The sequence below is a fragment of the Mobula hypostoma genome, chromosome 1 (genome assembly GCF_963921235.1).
Source record: "Mobula hypostoma chromosome 1, sMobHyp1.1, whole genome shotgun sequence".
Classification (NCBI taxonomy): Eukaryota; Metazoa; Chordata; class Chondrichthyes; order Myliobatiformes; family Myliobatidae; genus Mobula; species Mobula hypostoma.
Window position 1 is genome coordinate 113,354,521 of NC_086097.1, and position 27,641 is coordinate 113,382,161.

Below are 27,641 nucleotides of genomic sequence, written 5' to 3' on the forward strand. Positions count from 1 at the left end.
TAATTGTCGGCCCAGATCAGAGACGACGCAATCGGAAATCGGCCCTGATCTGGGCCGACAATTATGTGCCGGGCAGCACCTAATTAATTATCATGTTTGTTTCGGCTTTTTTTAAAGATGTGTTGTGTGCCTCCTGGCTACCACTGGACCCCTGCATGCTTCGCAGCAATGTATCGCTCGGCGGCCTGGAGAGTGGGGGCCACTGCACCACCCAAACTCCGACTCAGCCTAACACACCAACATCAGTGCTCTCGGCGCTGTCCCGATTCCGGTAAGTGATACTACACTGTACATACATTATTTCTACTTTATATAGGTTGTGTATTTTTATGTGTTATTTGGTATGATTTGGCAGCTTCATAGCTTAAAGGTTACTGGAGCGCTTGCGCCGTGTTTCTGCCAACAGTGCTTGCGTGAGATTTTCGCTACAGAGAACAGTTCAGTAATGATTGTGGAAAAATATTTCTACTTTATATAGGCTGTGTATTTATCATATCATTCCTGCTTTTACTATATGTTACTGTTATTTTAGGTTTTATGTGTTATTTGGCATGATTTGGTAGGTTATTTTTGGGTCTGCGAACGCTCACAAAATTTTCCCATATAAATACATGGTAATTGCTTCTTCGCTTTACAACATTTCGGCTTACGAACCATTTCATAGGAACGCTCAACCTTCGGAAGGCAGGGGAAAACCTGTATTCCAGTGATGATGATATAGAGGATCCTATATAGGAAGAAGGGATTGGCAGGATATAATAACCCTAATATTCACGAGTATACAAGATTTGTCATCAAAGCATTAGGGCTCATTTCAAGAAAAAGAACTGAAAACCACAAAAATTATGCTGAACTTTTACACTGTGAGACAAAATTGGGTGTTACTTTGTAAAGGTTTGATCTCCATATAACTAAATGATAGAAAGACACAAGAGATGGTATCAGATTTAAATAGAAGACAATAGCAGTGGCCATCTGAAAAAAGAGTATTCAAGTCCTATCATTGAATTAGTAACATTTTTTCTTCAAGCTAAGTATTGGATAGACTGAAATCAAAGTCTGCAGTGGCTACCATAATTCTTGTTCCCATAATCTATCTTATAAATCCAACTACTTCATACATACATGAGAAAATCTGCAGATGCTGGAAATCTAAAGTAGCCCTGATTAAGAGTCTTGGCCGGAGACGTCAACTGTTTACTCTTTTCAATAGATGCTGCCTGTCCTACTGAGTTGTTCCAGCGTTTTACCTATGTTGTATTTCAAACATACTCTTTGGGCTACAGAGTGCTTTGAAACAAAATTTAATCATGAAAGGCACTATGTACATATGTACATGCAAGTTCATTCATTCCATTTTTTAAATGGTTTTGAATGAACGCCTGCTGTCGCAGAGCGGATTGATTCGGTTTCATTTAACCTGTGTGTCTTTGCAGCAGCAACCTCAATAATTGCAAGTGCAAGCCATCTAACATCATGAAACTGTCCTGCTGTTGCAAACCATCAAATTTCACGTCATATATGACAGTGGTAACGAATCCAATTCTGACTTTGTAACCAGCTGTGTGGCGCTCTGCTGGTGTCTTGTTACTGTATCCAGCTGCAATCACTAAGACACCTGTGATATCACTAAGATACTGTTTAAGGCAAACTGTGTAAGTTAAGAATAGAACAAGCTAGCACTAACTTCAAGACATCTAGCAAACAATGTAGTTAACAGAATGCAGAAAATAATTTTTGATTTATGTTAAAAAAAAAGAACTGGATACTGAAATATAGGAAGCATGTGAAGCGAGAAGGACTGACGGAAGTGAGGATGAAAACAGGTCAAATGATCATCTGTGAAATTATCGTAACAATGAAATACACACACAATTTCATTTCACCTACAGCAAAATCCTTGTTAGATTCTAGCAGGTGATGGACCTGCTGTCGCAGAGAAGATTGGTTTACTTAGTTTTTCCAAATTGATAATTCTATGTTGTTACTAAATAGCTGACAAAATCTAGTAAACACACAAGTAAAATTTGTGATTGTCAAATAAAAAGTGGTTTTATTCAACATTTTCATATAATGTAATTTTGACCTTTCCGAGTCCTTCTTATATGAACAGGGGAGCAGAGTTGATGACATTATTGAACGTATTCGATTTAAGATATTGGTCCAGCCTTGTTTTGTTCCATTTGCTTTTTTTTTTGGGTTGAGTATTTAGTTTTTTTTTGGTTTTTCTTTGTATTTTTTTTCTTTTTATTTCTTTTTTCTCTATGATTAACTATATTAAGAGTTTGGAAGTCTATTACACCTGTTTTATTTGAAATCTTTTTTGTACATGTTTATCAACAATAAGATTATTCCATTCTCTCTGTATCAATATTGTTATTCTGTTTATAATTTTGGAAAATGAATAAAAAGGTTTAAAAAGAAAGAAAGAAAAAGTGGTTTGCTTCACCAATCAGAAGCAGTAAAATGTCAGCCATATAGGTGAATCTGGCAAAACTGGGTAAGGATGTCAATTGTATCTCTCAGAAAGAAATTAGTAAACTAAGCAAGTTTTTAAATCACAACTGGATAATTTCACCATTGCTGTTACTAAACTCAGCTTTTTATGTATATTATGCAATTTAAGGTATCAAACTGCCTTGGTGGAATTCAAATACAGAGCCCTGGATTAATAGCCAATCAATCAATCACTTACTATCCTTCTATACCCCAGCCAAACATGTTCATAGCAGAAAGAGAAATCTTTATAGGAATAGAATCGCTTACCACACCAAGCTTTTCAGAAGCATTAGCTTTCCACAAACGGATATTCATTTCATCAGAACCACAAAGTATGTATTTATTGTCAGCAGACCACTTTACACACATCACATGTTGCATTCGTTTTGTATGGTACACCTCCCTAGAAAATAAAACAATTACATTAATAACAAAGAAACTTTACAACAACATTAATTGATACAGAAGCCATAAATGGAAAAATAGAAACACATGAAAATGAACAAAGTAGTGTTACAATTAACAAATAAATAGAAATTCATTTCAATCCACATACACTAATATCATTCCTGTAAGTATTTATTCATTATCACTTTCTACACAATTTGCTGCAGCACCAATCACTTTTGCAGAGAAATTAAATCAATTTGACTAACCCTGGTTAATAAATAATACAAGATATTTACATTACTGTAAGTATTCAAGAGTAAATGATGTATACAAAAAACACGCACACACTTCTGATGTGCTGATTGAAAAGGGAAAAGGGACATTTTTTTTTCCCTATTGCCATTACATACATATCCTGTATTGAAATAAGATGAGTTCTAATCAGAGCTAAAATAGGAAAAGCGTCATTATCTGATCTACACAAAATGCTGGAGGAACTCAGCAGGTGAGGCAGCATCTATAGAAAAAAAAGTACAGTTGACATTTCCGGCTGAAACCCTTCAGCAGAATTGGAAAAGAGACTTTGCAGAGTAGCAATCAAATTACAAACAAAGAAACAAATAATTTTTCTGCAGATTTTCTCTTGTTTGTGATTATCTAATCTACACAGAAATGATCAAAAATATTTTAATAGTATCTTGCCAACCTATATTTTGAGCGTACAGAATGTTTTTTCTTGATGTATTTTCCTGAAGTCCTGCTTGTTCAAAATCAAAATTAAATACTTTATTAGGATGTCTGTTTTTAATTATTGAATTTATGGTAAATATCACATTTCATTTTAAATGAATAAAGCTAATTAGAACCGTACAATCTAGTTACAGCCTTTCATTGTTATATTCCATTGACGTTTACTAGAAAGGTGTAGTGTGGAAGATATTACACCTGATCATAATGAGCTCAGTTTCAATCATTTTGCTTTCTTTTGGCACTACTTATTTGATTAAATTTTGTTAAATATACTGAGAATTGTAATTTATGAGACTCTATGATGGTCAAGGTTGAGCGTGGATGCTGTGCTCTTTCGATGTGTTACATGAGCCAGGGTAATAGAATACGGAGAGCAAGCCGTTGCCCGTGCAGCAAACTCCCCCTCTCCAGGCAGATGATGAATCCACAGGAACAACAAAGACCGATATAGTTCAGTACAAGTGACGTAACAGGAGCTGCCAGTCAGCTTTGAACTCAATGTACAACTGCCTTGGGGACCCCAGCTCCAGAACTTTCCCCAGAATTTACTCCCAAAGCCTTCTCCATGAGTCAGTATAGCAGCAAAGCAGTGGAGGTTTGAAATCAGAGTTTTCATTCTCCTAGAGGAGTTGCCAACCATGGCTGATGAGCTCATTTGCCCAAAGCAACTGGTTTTAAGGTGCCAGTAGCCTGCCTTTGCCCCTTCATCTTTCAGTAGAAATGGTTCCACGGGGCTTAGTAGCTAAGCCACACGTGAAGGCTAGGAACTAGAATTGGCTATCAGAGTCTAACCCCCCACCAAGCTATCACAATCTTAAAGAACCTGTAATTTATAACTTTTTTTATTATATATTACATTGTACTGCTGCTATAAAGCAACAAATTTCACAACATATGCCGGTGATATTAAACTTAATTCTGATTCTAATGGAAATAAAAATCAACCATTGCAATAATAAATTGCTTAAATGGTGAGTTTGGTGAAATATTTCTGTTCAAACTTGCAATGCACTGCTCCTGGTTACGCTGAATATTGAAAGGTACATTCATTATACTCAGTGAATTGTACTTTTTTTGCTAAATCATGGTCAAAAGCTTTTAAATGCAGTGTTAGAATCAATAACTGATTTCATTGATCAATGCTGTAAGCACATTTTTATTTTTGATTCAGTTTTTTTAGTATTAGCACTGTTAAATTTCTATCTACAAAAAAAAGAAAGACCATCATTATTCTACATAAGAAGACTGAGGAATGAAAGTTATCTGAATACTATTGGTCATTCCTCTAAGAAGTTAAGGAAAGGAAAAGTACGTCACATCCGGAGTTTCTCCGGTTAGCGGACGATTTCCCTCCACGCCTCTCTGACGTAGTGGGGAACCGCGTACGAGGCAAGTTACAGCAGTGGTTTGCCATTGCCTTCTGCCGGGTGAGTTTCCAAAGAGATCACCAGCTCATAACCCAGCACGGATGGAAAGCGTGCAGGGGAGCTGGCTGGATTCGAACTCGGGACCTTTCATCCTGAAGTCTGGCACTGATGCCACTACGCCACCAGCTGAGTCAAAATTACAATACGGTTGTGAAAAGGACTGAAGTCCGATATAATCTAACTTATGTTCTTTAATATAAACTCACCAAAATAGAGTATCCATCATCCTTAAGATTTCTATTTAATAAACATAAAAAATTCTATCCTCGAGTTAATTTCCACACAAACGCCACCAAAAATCCACCTATTTCAGTTTAATTTGTTAAAATCAATTAACAGATTAAACACCATATCATTAAAAATTTGAAATAAGTAACAAGACAACTTACCTACCTCTACACCTACCCTTCAATTTCAAGGTCAGGGATCCCAATTTAAATAGTTTGCAACTCCATTACCAAGCTTAGGACAGCTGGCAAAGGACCAGCAAACCGGACACTCCAGCATAACAGCTGGAATTCTAGTCTGCCTAGAATATGTCAATGGACTGCATGTGGATTATGGACTTGTCTCCGTGTCAATTAGTCTTCATCTTTGGATTACAAGTCAGCAACCCAAAGGATCTCATGTTAATTGTTATAATACTTATATTGTACATCAATAGACAATAGGAAAGCATACTGTTTATTAATTACAGCTTGGTGTTCAATACCATTATTCCCTCAGTACTAATCAACAAGCTTCCAAACCTGAGTCTCTGTATCTCCCCATTGGATTGGGACTGTATAAATGTTATTTTCGCGCCGCCTTAACAACAATAGAGTGCCTCCTGTCCTTGTGTACCACCCCATGAGCCTCTGCATCCAACACATCATTCTCCACAGCTTCTGCTATCTCCAAAGTGATCCTACCATCAAACATTTTTATCGCCCTTCCTCTCTCCACTTTCCACAGGAATTTCTCCTTCTGTGACTCCTTTGTTCACTCATTCCCCCCTTCCCAACTAATCTCTCTCCAGGCACTAATTCCTGCAAGCAGCCAAATTCACCTCCTCCCTCACCTCTATTCAGAGCCCCAGACAGTCCTTCCAGGTGAGGCAACACTTCACCTGTGAATCTTCTGGGTCCTCTATTGAATTGAATTGAATTGACTTTATTACTTACATCCTTCATATACATGAGGAGTAAAAATCTAAGTGACGTCTCCGTCTAAATGTGCAATGCGCAATTTATAGTAAATTGTAATAAATAGTATGTACAACAGGACAGTCAATATAACATAGAAATACAGCTGTGTCAGCATGAATTAAGTAGTTTGATGGTCTGGTGGAAGAAGCTGTCCTGGAGCCTGTTGGTCCTGGCTTTTATGCTGCAGTTCCGTTTCACGGATGGTAGCAGCTGGAACAGATTGTGGTTGGAGTGACTCGGGTCCCCAATGATCCTTCAGGCCCTTTTCACAAATCTGTCTTTGTAAATGGCCTGAATAGACAGATGCGCATCTCCACCACTCTCTGTAGAGTCCTGCAATTGAGAGAAGTACAGTTCCCATACCAGGCAGTGATGTAGCCAGTGTATCTGGTGCTCTCAATGCAGCCTCCTCTACATTGGTAAGGTGAGACCCGTCATAAATTGAAGGACAGCTTCATCAAGCACCTCTGCTCCATCCACCAAAAGTGGAACTTCCTGGTGGCAAAACATTGTAATTCTGATTCCCATTCTGACATGTTCATCCACAGCCTCCTCTTGTGCCCAAGAAGAGGCCACCCTTAGAGTGGAGGAGCAAAACCTTATATTGTGTCTGGGTAGCCTCCAACCTGATGGCAAAAATATTGATTTCTCCTTCCAGTAAAAAAAATTCCCTCTCCCTCCATTCCCCACTATGGACTCTTACTTCTTCTTGCCTGCCTATTACCTCCTCCTGGGTCCCTTCCTCCTTCCCTCTCTCCTATCCATATCAGATTCCTTCCTCTCCAGCCCTTTAGTTTTGGCTTCACTTATCACCTTCTAGCCATCTTGCTCCCTTACCCCGCCCCCCCCCAACCTTTTTATTCTGGTATCATACCTAGTAGTATGTCATGTAAAAGTAAACTTAAAAAAACTAAAAAGCAATCCCTTGACTACTTGCAATTAATTAAAGAAGAAAAGTTTACAAAAATTTACAACTGAAGTAAGGAACAGATTTCAAAGTCTCGAAATAGAATCTGTTGAAGATGATAGCAATCATGTAGAAATGAAATTTAACTCTCTAAAGGATGCCTTGGTAAAATCAGCAAAGTCAGTGATTCCTAAAAAGAAAAAAGCACGAAGAATAAATGGATGACAGATGAAATCAAAAATCTAATGGAAGAAAGCAAATCCTATGGAATATAAGTCCTTACATAAAAAAGTTTAAAGCTTATGTCAAAAAGTTAAAGAAGAATGGTTAAACCAGGAACGTGAGCAAATAGAAAGAATCCCTATTACTGATCCAAAAAGGTTACATCAACAAATCAAGAATACCATTGGTAAAAAGTTCTTCAGTTGGATGTTTGAAAGCAAAGGACGGTACCATTATCATGGAAAAAGATGAGATTATGAACAGATGGACTGAGTATATTCCAGAATTGTTTGAAGACGATCAAGGCGAAAAACCAGAAATTAAGAAAAACATTGAAGCTTTTAAAATCTGAAGTTCGTAATGCAATAAATAAGATGAAGGAAGGAAAGGCCGCAGGTCCTGATGAATTAGTAACAGAACAAATTATCACCCTTGAAGATTATGGAATTGAATAAACTTACTTACTGATTTAATCAATGACATTTATGAGACTGGAATAATACCAGAAGAGATGAAAAAATCAGTATTTATCACTCTTCCTCAGAAACCTGGAGCAACAGAATGTGAATTACATAGGACCATATCACCAAGATACCTCTAAGAATTTTGATGACAAGAGCTAAAAGTAAGATACAAGCTGAAGTAGGTAAAGAATAATGTGGTTTTGTGAAAGACAAAGGTACAAGAAACGCAATACTGATGTTAAGGATACTATCAGAATGAGCTATTCAAGTGCAAAAAGATTTGTTTGTTTGTTTTATCGACTACACAAAAGCATTTGATAAAGTAAAGCACAGTAAGTTATTTGAAATATTACAGAAAACTCTAGATCTAGATTTGAAAGACCTCCGCCTAATCAGAAATCTGTACGGGAACAAACTGCTGCTGTAAGAATAGATGGAGAAGTGAGTCACTTAATGAAAATCAGGAGAGGCGTTAGATAAGGGTGTGTTTTCTCCCCTGATTTATTTAATGTGTACAGTGAAACCATATTACAAAAAATAAGAGACATCTTGGGAATCAAATTTGGTGGTGAAAACATCAATAATTTCAGATATGCAGGTGACACTGTTAATTGCAAGTATGGAGGAAGAACTACAAAACTTAATTGATATAATTGTTGAAGAAAGTGCAAAAATAGATCTATCAATTACAAAAAGACAATGTATGGTGATATCCAAAAAGAAGGAGATCCTATCTGCAGGCTGAGAATAAACAGGGAAGACATAAAACAAGTACAGAACTTTTGCTACTTCGGAAGCTGGGTGACATCAGATGGCAGGTGCGACTTGGACATCAAAAGAAGAATAGGGATGGCAAAAGGCACCTTTACGAGAATGAAGAGTATACTGACCAATACTAAACTAGGCATGACAACCCACCTCAGAGTACTGAAATGTTACGTTTATCCAGTTATGTTATATGGCTCAGAATGTTGGACAATATCTAGTAACATGAGGAAACGAATTGAAGCAGCAGAGAATGTGGTTTTTGGGGAGGATGTAAAGAATATCGTGGACGAAATGAATATCTAACGAGGATGTCATGAACAGAACAAACACAAAAAGAGAAATAATGTATGAGATCATGAAGAGGCAACGTAACTTCATTGGACGTGTGATTAGGAAAGAGGAGGAAAGAGAATGCACGGTAATTATGGGAAAGATTGAAGGAAAGAAAGCAAGAGGAAGACAAAGACAAATGATGATGGAGACAGCAGCCAGAGAACTGGAAATGAATACCAATGAATTGATCCACTTGACCCGAAACAGGACTGCGTGGGCCATGGCACTCAAAGCTCAAACTGGGCACGATACCTGATGATGATCTTCCTCCTTCCTTTCCAGTCCCATAGAAGGGTTTCGGCCTGAAACGTCGACTGTTTATTCATTTCCATAGATGCAGAGTTCCTCCAGTATTCTGCATGTGCCTCTTTGGATTTCCAGCATCTTTCTTGTGTTTGTTATTTTTCTTATGCTTATTCATATTTTTATATAATTACTTATACACATGTAATTGTTTTGAGGGGTTTTATTGGTTGCAGATGCCTTTGCATCTTTCCGGCAGATATCACATTACTTGAATAAAGGCTATCTTCCATTGGTAAATTCAACCAATGAAATTTATAGGTATCAGCAAACCATGTTGGACTGCTCGCTTATTGTCTTTCTTTTTGTCCTTCCACTAATTTTGCTTTTGCTCTTCATTCTCACCCTTTTTTCATTCTTTTGTTCTTTTAGCACTTAATAAAAATGGCTGGAAGCAGAAAGTTATACCTCACTCTTGACTTCCAAAGTTCTTCAGATGAAAAACATCAGGATCCAACATCCCTCTGCAACTGGATTCCTGACTTTCTTATCAGGAGACCAGTCTGTGTAGATTGGTAATAACATCTCTTCCTCGCAAAGGATCAACACAGGCACATCTCAAGGATGCATACTTAGCCCTACTGATTTACTCTATACTTGACTGTGTGACTAAGCACAGCTAAAACACCATCGAACTTCACCAAAGACACCACTCTTGTTGGCAGAATCTCAAATGCATCAAGGAGCCGTACAGGAGTGAGGTACATCAGATGCGCAACAAAAAACTCGCACTCAATGTCAGGAAGGGGAACTTTTACTTGTGACATGCTCATGAATGTAAAAGATTCAGTGTCATTTGATTTACTTCCTGTGTTTGTCTGCAAAATCAAGGATTTACCACCAAAGCTTCTTCCGACTCACAGCAATGATGCAGGCCAGAAAATTAGTGTCTCCAGGAGCTATAGAGGTAAATGGGTGGACACTCTGGTACAATGGAGGTTCAGAGGCTTCCGTATTGCTCTCCCGGCAATCTGCCTTTCTAATGTCTGGGCCAGTGAGTGACATTCAATCCGACTAACAAGGATTACACCCATATTTCTGCCTTTTGTTTTGTAGAAACGTGGCTTAACTTGGACATACCAGACAAACTTGTTCAAGTGCGAGCGGATGATAATAGTGTGCTATGTGGCAAGTCAAGTGATGGTGGCTTGTGCATGTTTAGAAATAACAGATGATGCAGAGACGTGTCTGTCATTCTTTCCATTTCCTCAACTGACTTAGAGGCCCTTTTCATTCAATGTAAACCATTCCACCTAACCAGGGAATGTTACTGTGTTAAACAAGGGAGGTGCTACAAGTCCATCACCTCTAGGACTACACGGCATCTCCAAACCTTTCTTGTAGCTAACCAGCCACAGAACTCATGCAGGTGTAATCTCCCGTCTCTGTACAACTTGTGTTAAATGGTCTTTTCTGCTCTTCTTGTTTGTTGATAATTATTTAGTCTGTTCATATGTTCACATTTATTTGATTATTGACGGTTGTGCTAATTGTTGATGGCTGAGGGCTGTACACACCATTGTCTTATAAATTGTTGGTTACTATTGTGTTGTCTGTTATGGTATTGTCCTAGGTTTAATGCTTGGCATCAAATCCCAATCAGTTCTGGTATGTTTCACATACCGGCAATAAGGTGATTCTGATTCATATACTGGTGTTAATAAACCCAGTTATGACTTTTCACTCAGTATCTTTAACTGCCTTTGGGGTCTTCAGTTATTCTATAGTAATGTTCTTCGACTCAGGTCTTCCATATTGAAGCACATTGTTCATCTCTGCCTGCACATCTATGTTTTGCCGCTTTGCAGCTCTGCAGTAAGTTAGCATTTTGAAACTTCGATAAATGTTCTACATAATAAAATACCTGGAAAATACAGCCCATTTTTTTCATACAAGTTGGAGAAAATACAATTTGCTTCTGGAGTAAATCACTCAGTTCAGAATGCAATTAATTTATATCTTCATTACATTCTTCAACATTTGGACTACCAGCAACAGCTTGAGGATCTTCTTTGTGGATTTTAGCTCGGCCTTCAACACTATTGCTCTGGAGATGCTCCGCAGCAAGCTAACCCAGTTAACCCAAGCTAACCTTACAGTATCTGTCAGTGGATTACAAACTTCTTGACAGGAAGAAACAGAAATTTAAGTGCAAATACTCATACCAGGTAATATGAAAAATGTATTAGCACTGAAAATCAATCCAAAGCACACAAGCATTAACAATAAATCAAAGTCACACATTTCATTAACATAACTTAGTTAAGTAACACAATTATGAAGATTGTAAGCCACGAACCTGCTATGTCCTTTGTCTGCAGGGAAAATGCGAATAGATTTATCAAAACTGGCCGAGACAAACTCTTTTCCTGTTGGAGAGTAATCAACATCCAGCACTGCTGACACATGATCCTTATGAACCATCAGGGATGAATCAAGATTGCGCATGTCAAAGGTGTATAAGCTGCATAAAGATTTAAAAAAAATATATATATAATCTATCACAAGCTAAAACACATGAATCAGAGATAGCTTAATTTATAAAAAGACAGGAAAAATCCTATTCTATTCATTTAGATTTTTTGAAGAGGAAACAGATTTAACATTCAGTTATAATGTACACTTGTGGTTTAACATTTGAGTTATTCATCTCTTTGTCATTAAGTGCATCTAACATTATTTCATCAAGCACACTTCCTGTTACTTTGAACTTACTTCACCCTCATCAATATGAAGATTTTTAACAGAGGACTTCTCCCTTCTGAAGTTTTGCCTCTACCTTTGTCTAATTTTATTTAAAGTGCCTGGATTTTATCAAGTAAACAAACTATGGCTTGTTTTAACGAGATTGCTTTAATACACTATTGTTTAAAAGGTCATGACTATACAATAATATTTAGGATCACAATAGCAGATGGGCAGTTTCACATTCCTGACATAAGCAACTTTTTTCCAAAAAGCCATCTTTTACAATTACAGCGAAGGACTATCCAACCTATTGGTCTCAGATTCGTAAGTGTACAGGAGGCAGCCACTCACTCTTCAGGCCTGTGCTGGCACTTTGGCCCCACAGTTTAGCCTTTTCCAGGTAAGTGCAAATGAGTCTTCTTTGCCTCATCCAATGCCTTTTATTGGTTCCTGGGGAATCCATTAACGTTTCAGTTAATGACTTCCAAAACCAAGTCATCATCTGTACAGAGAAAAACCTCATTTGCCCAGTCAATAATTTTATACCTCTGACCTTGTTTTTCCATTCAGAGGATAACTTTACTTCCTCCATCTAACAGGCATTCATTTAACTTTCTAAAAAAAAATCCCTGTTCTTTTACTCTACATATACCAAACCGCTTCCGTGCCTTTTCCAAAATTTTAATACATTTCACAAAAAAATCTAGAATTTTTCAAACTACTCTAGCTGATGTCTAAGCATTGCTGGAGTCATAGAGAAATACAACAGTAATATAGGCTCTTCAGCCCACTGAGTCCATGCCGACCATGGTGGCAAGCCAGCCAGTCCCAATTTCCTGTGTTCCGCCCATATCCCCAGAAGTTCTGCCCCTCCATGTACATATACAAGTACTTCTTAAATAATTACTTCGTTCTTGACTCATCCACTTCTTCTGGCAGCTTACCATCTTCTGTGTGAAAATGTTGCCCCCTCACCCCAAATCTACTTCCCCTAGTCTTGACTTCCCCCAACCACAGGAAAATAGGTTGATAAAAAGTGTTCTACAACTTCATTATGTTTTGCACACTTCATTAATTGCCTTTACAAATGTATCATCATCAAATAAACATGCAAGTTGCTCTATCAATGGGACTCTCTCAAAATAATACTATGTAGTTTATACTGACTTTACATGTTGTCTTTTATATGTTTTATAACTTCACTCTGAATCAAATTAAATTTTGTATACCTGTCCATTTCCTTGACCACATCTTCAGGAATTTTTTTATCATATCATCAAAATTTGTATTTGTCTGCAAATTTCCAAAAAAAAACCCTTTACCTAGGTCCTTATCAGTCAAATATAAAAAGAATAGGAAAAATGATCTTAGTACTAACCCTAAAAAAAATCCTCAGTAGGAAAAATAGCCATTCACCAGTTGCTGCCTTTTATCATTCTCTACAGCAATGGTCGCATTAGTAGCAAGTCAGTAATGCAGAATGATCGAGCAATTACACATTCACAAGATTTTTCTCCAATGTCTCATCTCAGAAGATAGCTCCATGCAAAAATAACAATATATTCGCTTGACAATACATCTTTATGATCGATGCATTGATATAATCACTTAGCACGATGACGAACTGCAGACTGTGATATGAAGATGCACACAAACATTTCAAGACTTCACTCAACATTTAAAAAAATCAAGTTGGCTTAGCGATTCCATCATCTTGAAAACAAATTATAATAAAGTACTGATAATTTACTTTGCAATTGTTCATAAGTCCCAAGAATTCAGGAACTGTTTCATCTGGTAATATTTGTTGCATGCCTCAAAGACTTTTAATCTTACTGGTACTCAGTTCCCACACACCTTGAAGAACCCTGTGGCTGTATTCTCACACTCCCTTTAAGCACCCGGGGCCCTGCTTTCTTTCCGATACTCACCCGGGCTCAGTGAAAAATTTGTTATATGGTTGTGTAATATATAAAGAAATAAATTACAAGTGGATTGAGGCACTGATGTGCCAGATTATCGGAGCTTTACTGTGTATTTAAATACATGCAATGATGTTTACAATCATACACTGTTAATGAAGGGAAATGCAACTGAACCATTTTAAGCTGGAAATTCAAATACATCAAGGAAATCATAGAAACATAGAAAATATGTGCAGGAGTAGGCCATTCGGCCCTTTGAGCCTGCACCGCCATTTATTATGATCATGGCTGATCCTCCAACTCAGAACCCCGCCCCAGCCTTCCCTCCATACCCCCTGACCCCTGTAGCCACAAGGCCCATATCTAACTCCCTCTTAAATATAGCCAATGAACTGGCCTCAACTGTTTCCTGTGGCAGAGAATTCCACAGATTCACCACTCTCTGTGTGAAGAAGTTTTTCCTAATCTCGGTCCTAAAAGGCCTCCCCTCTATCCTCAAACTGTGGCCCCTCGTTCTGGACTTCCCCAACATCGGGAACAATCTTCCTGCATCTAGCTTGTCCAATCCCTTTAGGATTTTATACGTTTCAATCAGATCCCCCCTCAATCTTCTAAATTCCAACGAGTATAAGCCCAGTTCATCCAGTCTTTCTTCATATGAAAGTCCTGCCATCCCAGGAATCAATCTGGTGAACCTTCTTTGTACTCCCTCTATGGCAAGGATGTCTTTCCTCAGATTAGGGGACCAAAACTGCACACAATACTCCAGGTGTGGTCTCACCAAGGCCTTGTACAACTGCAGTAGTACCTCCCTGCTCCTGTACTCGAATCCTCTCGCTATAAATGCCAGCATACCATTCGCCTTTTTCACCGCCTGCTGTACCTGCATGCCCACTTTCAATGACTGGTGTATAATGACACCCAGGTCTCGTTGCACCTCCCCTTTTCCTAATCGGCCACCATTCAGATAATAATCTGTTTTCCTATTTTTGCCACCAAAGTGGATAACTTCACATTTATCCACATTAAATTGTATCTGCCATGAGTTTGCCCACTCACCCAACCTATCCAAGTCACCCTGCATCCTCTTAGCATCCTCCTCACAGCTAACACTGCCACCCAGCTTCGTGTCATCCACAAACTTGGAGATGCTGCATTTAATTCCCTCATCCAAGTCATTAATATATATTGTAAACAACTGGGGTCCCAGCACTGAGCCTTGCGGTACCCCACTAGTCACCGCCTGCCATTCTGAAAAGGTCCCGTTTATTCCCACTCTTTGCTTCCTGTCTGCTAACCAATTCTCCACCCACACCAATACCTTACCCCCAATACCATTTGCTTTAAGTTTGCACACTAATCTCCTGTGTGGGACCTTGTCAAAAGCCTTTTGAAAATCCAAATATACCACATCCACTGGTTCTCCCCTATCCACTCTACTAGTTACATCCTCAAAAAATTCTATGAGATTCGTCAGACATGATTTTCCTTTCACAAATCCATGCTGACTTTGTCCGATCATTTCACCGCTTTCCAAATGTGCTGTTATCACATCCTTGATAACTGACTCCAGCAGTTTCCCCACCACCGACGTTAGGCTAACCGGTCTATAATTCCCCGGTTTCTCTCTCCCTCCTTTTTTAAAAAGTGGAGTTACATTAGCCACCCTCCAATCCTCAGGAACTAGTCCAGAATCTAACGAGTTTTGAAAAATTATCACTAATGCATCCACTATTTCTTGAGCTACTTCCTTAAGCACTCTAGGATGCAGACCATCTGGCCCTGGGGATTTATCTGCCTTCAATCCCTTCAATTTACCTAACACCACTTCCCTACTAACATGTATTTCGCTCAGTTCCTCCATCTCACTGGACCCTCTGTCCCTTACTATTTCTGGAAGATTATTTATGTCCTCCTTAGTGAAGACAGAACCAAAGTAATTATTCAATTGGTCTGCCACGTCCTTGCTCCCCATAATCAATTCACCTGTTTCTGTCTGCAGGGGACCTACATTTGTCTTTACCAGTCTTTTCCTTTTCACATATCTATAAAAGCTTTTACAGTCCGTTTTTATGTTCCCTGCCAGTTTTCTCTCATAATCTTTTTTCCCCTTCCTGATTAAGCCCTTTGTCCTCCTCTGCTGAACTCTGAATTTCTCCCAGTCCTCAGGTGAGCCACTTTCTCTGGCTAATTTGTATGCTTCTTCTTTGGAATTGATACTATCCCTAATTTCTCTTGTCAGCCACGGGTGCACTACCTTCCTTGATTTATTCTTTTGCCAAACTGGGATGAACAATTGTTGTAGTTCATCCATGCAACCGTTAAATGCTTGCCATTGCATATCCACCGTCAATCCTTTAAGTGTCATTTGCCAGTCTATCTTAGCTAATTCACGTCTCATACCTTCAAAGTTACCCCTCTTTAAGTTCAGAACCTTTGTTTCTGAATTAACTATGTCACTCTCCATCTTAATGAAGAATTCCACCATATTATGGTCACTCTTACCCAAGGGGCCTCTCACGACAAAATTGCTAATTAACCCTTCCTCATTGCTCAAAACCCAGTCCAGAATAGCCTGCTCTCTAGTTGGTTCCTCGACATGTTGGTTCAAAAAACCATCCCGCATACATTCCAAGAAATCCTCTTCCTCAGCACCTTTACCAATTTGGTTCACCCAATCTACATGTAGATTGAAGTCACCCATTATAACTGCCGTTCCTTTATTGCACACATTTCTAATTTCCTGTTTAATACCATCTCCGACCTCACTACTACAGTTAGGTGGCCTGTACACAACTCCCACCAGCGTCTTCTGCCCCTTAGTGTTACGCAGCTCTACCCATATCGATTCCACATCTTCCCGGCTTATGTCCTTCCTTTCTATTGCGTTAATCTCTTCTTTAACCAGCAACGCCACCGCACCTCCCCTTCCTTCATGTCTATCCCTCCTGAATATTGAATATCCCTGAACGTTGAGCTCCCATCCCTGGTCACGCTGGAGCCATGTCTCTGTGATCCCAACTATATCATAATCATTAATAACAATCTGCACTTTCATGTAGTGGGGTATTAGTAAAACTAACCTAATATGCTGCTATATGCCTGGAAGAAGGGCTGCTTTCAGAGCCTATAAAAAGTATTCACGCCCTTGAAAGTGTTCATGTTTTATTGTTTTACAACATTGAATTACAGTGGATTTAATTTGGATGTTTTGACAGTGATCAACAGAAAAAGACTTTGTAGAGATCTACTTTCACTTTGACATCAAAGTGATCCAAATTCATTACAAACATTAAGCAAAAAAATAATTGATTGCATAAGTATTCACCCCCTTCAAGTGAGTATTTAATAGGTGCACCTTTGGCAGCAATTACAGCCTTGAGCCTGTGTGGATAGGTCTCTTTCAGCTTTGCACATCTGGACATAGCAATTTCTCCTCCATTCTTCTTTACAAAACTGCTCAAGCTCTAGCATGGGATCGTGAATGAACAGACCTCTTCAAGTCCAGCCACAGATTCTCAACTGGATTGAGGTCTGGACTCTGACTGGGCCACTCCAGGGCATTCACTTTGTGGTTTTATCCCTTTCCTATGTAGCTTTGGCTTTATGCTTGGGGTCATTTTCTTGCTGGAAAACAAATCTTCTCCCAAGTCACAGTTCTCTTGCAGACTGCATCAGGTGGTTCTCCAGGATATCCCTGTATTTTGCTGCATTTATTTTACCCTCTACCTTCACAAGCCTTCCAGGGCGTGTTGCAGTGAAGCACCCCCACAGCATGATGCAGTCACCACCATGCTTCATGGAGGGATGATGTTCTGATGATGTGCTGTGTTTGGTTTAAGCCAAACACAGTGTTTAGTCTGATGACCAAAAAGCTCAATTTTGGTTTCATCAGACCATAGAATCTTCTTCCAGCTAACTTTGGAGTCTCCCACATGCCTTCTGGCAAACTCTAGTCCAGATTTCATGAGGTTTTTTTCCCCCAACAGTGGCTTTCTCTTTGCCACTCTCCCATCTCAGCCACTGAAGCTTGTAACTCCTCCAGAGTTGTCATAGGTATCTTGGTGACCTCCCTCACTAGTCTCCTTCTTGCATGGTCACTCAGTTTTTGAGGACAACCTGCACTAGGCAGATTTACAGCTGTGCCATATTCTTTCCATTTCTTGATGATTGACTTAACTGTACTCCAAGAGATATTTAGTGACTTGGAAATTTTCTTGTATCCATCTCGTGACTTGTGCTTTTCAATAACCTTTTCACGGAGTTGCTTGGAGTGTTATTTTGCCTTCATGATTTAGTGTTTGCCAGAATACTGACTCACTAGCACCTGAAACACCTTGACCGCACACAGGTCTCCAAAAACAGATCTCCGTTTAACTAATTATGTGACATCTAAAACTAATTGGTTGCACCAGTGATGATTTGGTGTGCCATATTAAAGGGGGGGGGGGAGAATACTTATGCAATTATTTTGTGTTTTGTATTTGTAATTAATTTAGATCACTTTGCATTGATCTGTTTTCACTTTGACAAGAAAGAGCCTTTTTCTGTTGATCAGTGTCAAAAAAAGCCGAATTAAATCCACTGTGATTCGATATTGTAAAACAATAAAACATGAAAAATTCCAAGGGGGGTGGATACTTTTTATAGGCATTGCATATAACCCTTGCAGGTAGGGTAGTATCTGAAGAGAAAAGAAATAGGAGGAAAAGCAAATAACATTCCAAAACAGGGTGGAGACAGAAAGGAAATAGTGAAAATGTTTGTTTACAAGCAAACTGAATTTGCTTTCTCCTGAATAAATTATTGAAAGTTAGTGGAAAAAAATATCTTCATTACTCTTAAACAACACACAGACCAAGGATCAACGCAGCTTTGGTAGCAAGTATAATCACATTCATGAATCCCTGTGACTTCATTATGCAGCAAAATACTAGCAATTAAATTAAAATTTTAAACATTCCCTGACAAGCAATATATTCACAATAAATTCCCATCAACTACTTTGAAAGAAATCAATGAGTCTCTTCAAGATTACAACTGTGAACATACAGAAAATTAAATTTAGTGCAGTTTTAGCAGAAACAGCACAATGAGTTGGTTACAACTTTGTTCAGTAAGCACTAACCACATGACAAAATACAACAAAAACACGAGAAAGTCTGCAGATGCTGGAAATCATAAGCAACACAGACACACACAAAGTGCTGGAGGAATTCAGCAAGGTCAGGCAGCATCTATGGAAATGAATAGACAGTCAACATTTCAGGCCGAGACCCTCCTTCAGGGCTGAGAAGGAAGGGGGAAAAGATACCAGAATAAAAAGCTGGGGGTGAAGGGAAAGAGGCTTGCTGGAACCAGATGAGTGGGAGATGTCAAGGGCTGAAGAAGAACAAATCTGATAAGAGAGGAGAGAGGACAATAGGAGAAAGGGAGAAGGAGGGATCCTAGGGTGAAGTAATAGGAAGGTGAAAAGAGGTAAAAGGCCAGAGTGGGGAAAGGGGAAGGGGGGGGGGTTGGAGAATTTGTTTACTGGTATGTGAAATCAATATTCATGTCATCAGGTTGGAAGCTACCCAGATGGAATATAAGGATTTGTTCCTCCACCCTTAGGGTGGCCTCAACTTGGCACAAGAGGAGACCGTGGACTGACATGTTGGAACAGGATTGTTGTTTCTTTCCTCTCCTTTCTATAAGTGTATACCTCAGATAAGTATTATGTGGAAATTTGTGACAAATATGATTATATGATATATATGTACAGTGTCTGAAATACATCTTGTGGAAATGTTTGTTTGATGATGAAATTCAATAAAAAATAAATTACAAAAAAAAAAGCATTATAATGTTTGGCCACCAGGAAGTCCCGCTTGTGGTGGATGGAGTGGAGGTGCTCAAAGAAACAGTTGCCTAATTTGCGACGGGTCTCACCAATGTAGAGGAGGCCAGACACAACAGAAGACTCCAGCAGATTCGCAGGTGAAGTGTTGCCTCACCTGGAAGAATGGCCAGAGGCCCTGAATAGAGGTGAAGGAGGTGGTTTATGGGCCGTTGTAGCACTTAGGCTGCTTACAGAGCTAAGTGCCGAGAGGGAGATTAGTGGAGAGGTACAAAAGGACAAGGGAATCACAAAGAGGGAAATCCCTGCATAAATCGGGGAGGTAAAGATATGTTTAAATCCTTTGGTACAACAGAAGTCTTCTAAATAAAATGTAAATGATGCCTAAAGGCAGACATGCCCTCTTCTCATTGGTAACATCAAGGAGGTAGTACAGGAGCCAGAAGATCCTATTTAACCAGCAGCGGTCTGGACAGCAGGGGCTGCTACCAGTCAAGTAGATATTAATGATAAGTAAAATAATCACTGTAAGACACTAGCTATTTGTTGAATCTTTTCAGAAAAGATAATTAAGAAATGGCTTACATTCTTAGAAGATAAGTGTATCTATCTACATGCATAAGTTAATGGACAGCCTAAAATTGAGATAGCTGGAACTACTGGAACAGTCCCTTTCAAAATGCTAATTTCTCCGACTTGTATAGATAAATTCCAGCTTCAAGAATCATAAACATATTCACAATGGCCTAGGTAGAGAGGACATAGAGAGGATGCATCCAATAGAGGGGGAGCCAAAGACCAGAGGGGACAGCCTCAGAATAGGACATCCCTTCAGAACAAAGATGAGGAGGAATTTCTTTAGCCAAAAGGTGGTGTATCTGTGAAATTCATTGTCACAAACAGCTATGGAGGCCTACTCATTGGGTGTACTTAAAGTGGAGGTTGATAGGATCTTGATTTGTAAGGACATCAAAGGTTATGGGGAGTAGGAAGGCAGGAGACTGGGTTGAGAGGGATAAAAGATCAGGCATGATGGAATGGCAGAGCAGACTCAATTGGCCACATGTGCAAACTCTGCTCCTATGTCTTATGTCTTATTTGAATCTTAATCTTGAAGAAATAAGTAAAACAGGCTGTCAGTAAATCTACTGCCTACATATCAAAGTTCAAAGTACATTTATTATCAATGTATTACATTGTATACAATGTATACCTAGGCCTCTGTACCTCCCTCTGCAATTGGATCCTCGACTTCCTAACCAGAAAACCACAATCTGTGCGGATTGATGATAACGTTTCCTCCTCACTGATGATCAACACTGGTGCACCTCGGGGGTGTGTGCTTCTCTAACTGCTCTACCCTGTATACACCCATGACTGTGTGACAAGGCATAGCTCAAATACCATCTATAAATTTGCTGATGATACAACCATTGTTGGTAGAATCTCAGGTGGTGACGAGAGGGCGCACAGGATTGAAATATGCCAACTAGTAGAGTAGTGCCGCAGCAACAACCTGGCACTCAATGTCAGAAAGGGTAAGACGAAGGAACACATACCAATCCTCACAGGGGGATCAGAAGTGGAGAGAGTCAGTAGTTTTAAGCTCCTGGGTGTCAGGATCTCTGAAGATCTAACCTGGTCCCAACATATCGATGCAGTTATAAAGAAGGCAAGGCAGCGGCTACACTTTATTAGGAGCCTGAAGAGACTTGGTATGTCAACAAACACACTCAAAAACTTCTACAGATGTACCGTGGAGAACATTCTGACAGGCTGCATCACTGTCTGGTCTGGCAGGGTGGGGAGCTATGGCACAGGACCGAAAGAAGCTACAGAGGGCTGTAAATTTAGACAGCTCCACCTTGCGCTAGTACTAGCCTACAAAGTACCTAACACATCTTCAAGGAGCGGTGTCTCAGAAATGCAGCGTCCATTATTAAGGATCTCCAGCACCCAGGGCATGCCCTTTTCTCTATGTTAACACTGTACAGAAGCCTGAAGGCACACTCAGCAATTCAGGAACAGCTTCCTCCCCTCTGCCATCCAATTCCTAAAGGGACATTGGAACTACCTTACTTTTTAAAAAAAATACAGGTGTCCCCCACTCTTTGAACGTTCGCTTTATGACACCTCGCTGTTACAAAAGACCTACATTAGTTACCTGTTTTCGCTAACAGAAGGTGTTTTCACTGTTAGGAAAAAAGGCAGCGTGTGAAAAATCGTGTCAAAAAGGAAGCGCACGCCCTGAGCAGCCAGGCTCCTCCCCCGGATCTGCATTCTAGCCGGCATTCCTTAAACACTTGCCTGTGAGCATCTGTGCTTTATCTTGATTTATTTTGAGCATCCGTTAGCAAGATGAGTTCTAAGGTATCAGAAAAGCTGAAAGGAGCTCATAAGGGTGTTACACTTAGCGTGAAACAAGACATCATTAAGTGTTTCGATCATGGTGAACGAAGTAAGGACTAGGTGAGTTTGGCTTGTGGAAGTTGATGATGATGATATTGAAGAGGTTTTGGCATCCCATGACCAAGAACTGATAGATGAAACATAGAAACATAGAAAATAGGTGCAGGAGTAGGCCATTCGGCCCTTCGAGCCTGCACCGCCATTTATTATGATCATGGCTGATCATCGAAACCGAATGCAGTAGCGAATGGACCGAAAGTGAAATCGTCCAGGAACTGAATGTGAAGCAACTGTGTGAGATTTTCGTTGCAATTGACAACAAGGATTGCAGAAAAGTACGACTTTAATTTTGAAAGGGTACGTAGGTTTATTTGCAGGATGGTTTGAGTGTTTACAAAGAACTGTATGACAGAAAAATGTGCGAGGCTACGCAGTCAAGCATACTGTCGTTTTTCAAGCCTCCCACATCAGCCACAGCAGACAATGAACCTTGACCTTCGACATTGAGGCAGGCAGACGTAGAAGCTGATCTGCCTGCCCTGATGGAAATAGACGACGATGAGATGACACCCCAGTGTCCCACCACCCCAACCTCCGACGACTCAGCCTAACACACCATCATCAGGGTGTTCGCTGTCTTCTCGATTCCGGTAAGTGAAACTACACTGTACATACATTATTTCTACTTTATATAGGCTGTGTATTTTTATGTGTTATTTGGTATGATTTGGCAGCTTCATAGCTTAAAGGTTACTGGAGAGCGCTTGCGCGTGTTTCTGCCGAGAGCGCTTGCGCCAAGATTGCTGCCCAGAGTGCTTGCGTGAGATTTTCAGTATGGTTGACAGCGCAGCAACGATTACAGAAAAGAATTTCTACTTTATATAGGCTGTGTATTTATTATATTATTCCTGCTTTTACTATATGTTATTGTTATTTTAGGTTTTATGTGTTATTTGGCATGATTTGGTAGATTATTTTTTGGGTCTGCGAACGCTCACTAATTTTTCCCATATAAATAAATGGTAATTACTTCTTCACTTTATGACATTCCGGCTTACGAACCGTTTCATAGGAACACTCTACCTTCGGATGGTGGGGAAAACCTGTATATAGTATTTCTGTGTTTTGCACAATTTTTAATCTATTCAATATACGTATACTGTATAAAGTACACTGAATAAGATTTAATTATTATTTTTTTACTATATTATGTATTGCATTGAACTGCTGCTACTAAGTTAACAAATTACATGTCACATGTCGGTGATAATAAACCTGATTCTGATTCAGTACACAACCCCAAGATTCATCTTCCCGCAGGGAGGGAACGTCAACTCAGACCATGAGAGGCCTGCGTCAGGCATTTTCATGCCTTACAAGGTGCAGGTTGGAAGTCTGTGTGGGGCGCCACTCCTCGCACAGACACTAGAGCAATGTGTGATTAAGTGCCTTGCTCAAGGACACAAAAACGCTGCCACAACTGAGGCTCGAACTAGTAACCTTCAGATCACTAGACGAATGCCTTAACCACTTGTCCACGTGCCCAACATAGGCAGCCATGAAACAAAGAAATACCACAGAACTTGCTTAGAGAAAAACACCATACAACAAAGACCAAACATCCAACATACAAGAAAAAGAACAAATCGCACAAACAGCCAAAAACGAACAAATAACACACAGGACATTAAACATCAAACCGCAGATTCTCCAAAACAATCCAGAAACTACAGCCGCAAACACGAGGAAATCTGCAGAAGCTGGAATTTCAAGCAACATACATAAAAGTTGCTAGTGAACGCAGCAGGCCAGGCAGCATCTCTAGGAAGAGGTGTAGTCGACGTTTTGGGCCGAGACCCTTCGTCAAGACTAACTGAAAGGATCTCCCCCTCTCACTTTCAAATCTCTTACTAGCTCATCTTTCAGTTAGTCCTGACGCAGGGTCTCGGCCCGAAACGTCGACTGTACCTCTTCCCAGAGATGCTGCCTGGCCTGCTGCGTTCAGCAGAAATTACAGCCATTGAGTCAGTCAGTTTAACGTTGTTTTGATGGCTGCATGCGCGCAGACCCACTTCTACACTGAAGCACCTTGATCAAATCTTGCAAATAGTAAAGTAAGTTAAACAAAAACATATGGAATATGAACTGCAGAGCCTGCTAAGGTGAGTCCACAGTTGAAGAGTATGTTCAGCTCTAAGAACATTAAATGTCAAACTGCAGGCGCTCCCGAAATTGAGTCCACAATCATGAACTTCCTTGCAGTGTGGGACGCAAGACTTCTGCAGCTACTGCTGACAGCAGCAAGAGGGCGTTTGGTTAAACACAGGCAGATGGTGCTGAACACCTGTTCATTTTCCACTCTCGGCCTTATCAATTTTAATCTAGCTCGACGCTTTAATTGGTGCACAGACACGAAACTGAATGTGGGTTTGCGTTCCACCAGTAGGGACTGATGGCCGCCCCTGCACACCTTGCTCTTAACCTCGACAGGAGATCACAAAAGCGCCAAATCATTACTCAACTCAAAACTACATCTTTAAAATGAACATTGCAGGGCTGCAATCAATTATAGTTTAGGAGAAGTATGTTTAAAAGGAGAAAAAAAAAAGAGTATTAGTCGTTTTGTGAGCTGTTTGTAGGATGTCGTGGTCACTGGCGCCATTTGGCAACATCTTCAGTTTTTAAGTAACTAAATTAAATGTTCCTGGTTGGCTCCAAATTGGAAGCGATTCACTGCATATTCATACAAAACACAAAACCGTTTTTCTAAATACATTACTTGTAATCCTCATTTGCTCCAGTAAAAATAAAAGCTTCCAAGGGATTCCAACATACAGCATTAGTCCGCAGGTCCATGATTACCTGTCAAAATGTAATTTAAATAAAAAAGTAAACCAGTACGTCGTGTTTTAATTATACTCAATTTAACACAAATATACAACCAATGACCATACCTTCTTCAAAGGAGTCGCCTGCCTCATATCATACAGGACAATATTTCTATCAGAGGCACAACTGGCAAGAAGGTTTGTCTGGAATGGAATATTACATTTATCAGTATCAGAGAAATTAAAATCAACTATGAGGTTAATGAACAAAACTACAGATGACAAAAGCTTGTATGTAAAGTAGTGGAATGGACAGAGGAGTGATTAGTAGACAGAAATCACCAAGTAGACGAGAAGACAGTCCTTCACCCACATTTTAGTTAATTTTTGGAATTCTCTGTCCAAGAGAGCTGTGAAGTGATTAACTACATTCAAGAAAATAGAGGGACAATGTTCCTCGATTCCCTCCTTTCGTAAAAATTCCATTAATTTTACTACCACTTCCAGCTATAGCAAATTGTTGCCACTGAATAGATGGCTGCTGCAGTTTTGGGATAGGTGTGCAAATACTCCCACGAAGCCAGGAAATCTGGACAGACTGCCAAAAAAGTCCCAATAGGGGGCTTGTTCTTTGTGCAAGGAAGCCAGAAATGCAGAGCTCAAGTCTGAATGTTAATAGCAATATGAATTATATCATTGGGTATTTTGTCTGAAAAAACACAGTTCAAGCGGTAATTCTAAAGGAATCATCATAATCTAGAATTAGTTTGCAAACTATTTTGGATAGTATATTTGATGTAATCTTTCTGGAATTTAACAATACATTTAACAAGAGTCCACATGGTAGATTGAAAATAAAAGGCTATGGAATCCAAGATCGTAATGAGGCAAGTATAATTCGATCAAGAGAAATAATGAAGGGAAAAAGTGCAAGTGAAGACTACAAATAGATATTGAGAATAGAGGAACAGTGGGATTTAAGAATTCTCATGCAAACACCTATAGATAGCAGTGTAAGAGTCTTCATAATTGCATCATGTACAAGGAAACATTTACTTTACTTTCAACACAAAATATAAAAGCTCAATCAAGAATAAATACATTGGGCTCCCGTGGGATTGCCTTATCTTGTGGGTGTACAGGCCAAGTGACTCATGATGCTCATCACCTGGTGTGTGGTAGATCACTTATTGCTGAAAACATTAACATAATCTTATTACTAGACTAATGGAGGAAGGCCGAAGATAATAACAGCAGGATCCCTTAAGGGCATCATCCTGAGCCCAGCCTCCTTCAACAAAGATGAAAATACTGGAATAATCCAGCAGGTCAAGCAGCATTTATAGAAAGAAAACTTTCTCTGCAATTTAAATCAACTTGCTTTCCTTCTTTCTCCATTGTCATTTAAAAGATTAACAAGCAACTCTACTGGACTAGCCACATAAATAGTGTGTCAAATGAGGGGTATCCTCCATTCGGTGACAGACACATCACCTTCCAAGAAAGGCTCACAACCAAGTCTCTCTAAATTTAAGCTCACACAAGGACTACAGCCCATTTCCAAACTTGAATTCCTCCATCCCTCACCAAGTGTTCATTGACTCGAACTATTCTTAAAATTTTTTTTTATAGTTTGATTTTAAATCATCATACTCATGTCGGAATACCTCCATAACCTTAATCTTCTCCAACACTGCTATCACAGTCCACTGGCATCTTGCACAAGCCAACTCTAGCATTTCATCCAGCTATTACTGACTGCGTATTCGTTGGTTAGGCATGAAGCCTTGCAATTCCATCACTGTCACTTTCAAGATGTTTATCCAATCCTACTCTTTACATGAACTAACATTTTGTATTCATTTTTGCAGGTAATTTTCCCTCCACGCTAATAGTATCTCAGGGCATTTCACTGCAATGAAGGTATACAGGTGATTTGAGTCTTGACTCAAAAATCAACTGTCCATTTCCCTCAACAGATGCTGTCTGACCAGCTAAGTCCCTCAAGCAGTTTGTTTCTTGCCCCATTTTATCAGTCAATTAATACAAAGAATTTTAGAAACAACAGAATTTCGCTAGAAATTTACCTCTATTGGATTAAACTTAATACTGCTGATACTGTCCACGCTCCATGTAAATGAGCGGATTGGGCTGGTCCTCTGCTCATCCCAGATGTCCACCTGCTGTCCACATGTGGCAAACACACCATCTCTCCAATGATGATCAATTCCTGTATAAACAGTCTAAGCATTGCATGGATTATTACATTTGTTCAGAGTACCAAGCAAACATGCAATGCTAAAATACGTGCAGCAATACTGGGATAAAATAAAGTGAACTCTCCAGAAATGAAAATAATTCAGTCAACCAGAAGAGTGAAAGTTTTAATCTGGCATTCATTCAAGCTGATTTATAAAGCTAAAAGGCATATTAAAGAGAGATAGTGCTGATAAACTAACTAGATAATTTCCTATAAAAGTAAATTGTAGTTATATTTCCATATTTGCTATAACAGCCCTCAGACTGTTCTGCAAACTAACAGAGAAATAAGCCATCACATCTGTTTCTTGACCTGACACACAAGGTCAACTGGGTGAGTTAAATCATCTGGCAAATTTTAAGAGATCCCAGTTTTACTATCACTTTCCCTTTATCATTTAATCTCTCCTCCCTTCCATCGCAAATATTTTCTTAATATTTTT

General features: G+C 39.4%; 1 protein-coding gene across 2 annotated transcripts in view; it reads right to left on the minus strand.

Moving 5' to 3' along the window:
* The window catches only part of dcaf13 (ddb1 and cul4 associated factor 13), an 89,472-nt gene that overhangs the window by 12,365 nt on the left and 49,466 nt on the right, over positions 1 to 27,641 (minus strand). For both annotated transcript variants that reach the window (XM_063034782.1, XM_063034862.1), the window contains exons 5-9: positions 27,027 to 27,182; positions 25,066 to 25,143; positions 24,891 to 24,973; positions 11,550 to 11,714; positions 2,767 to 2,902 (exon numbers count right to left, since the gene is read on the minus strand). In XM_063034782.1, the coding sequence (XP_062890852.1) occupies positions 2,767 to 2,902; positions 11,550 to 11,714; positions 24,891 to 24,973; positions 25,066 to 25,143; positions 27,027 to 27,182 (618 nt within the window). The remainder of the gene's footprint in view (positions 1 to 2,766; positions 2,903 to 11,549; positions 11,715 to 24,890; positions 24,974 to 25,065; positions 25,144 to 27,026; positions 27,183 to 27,641) is intronic.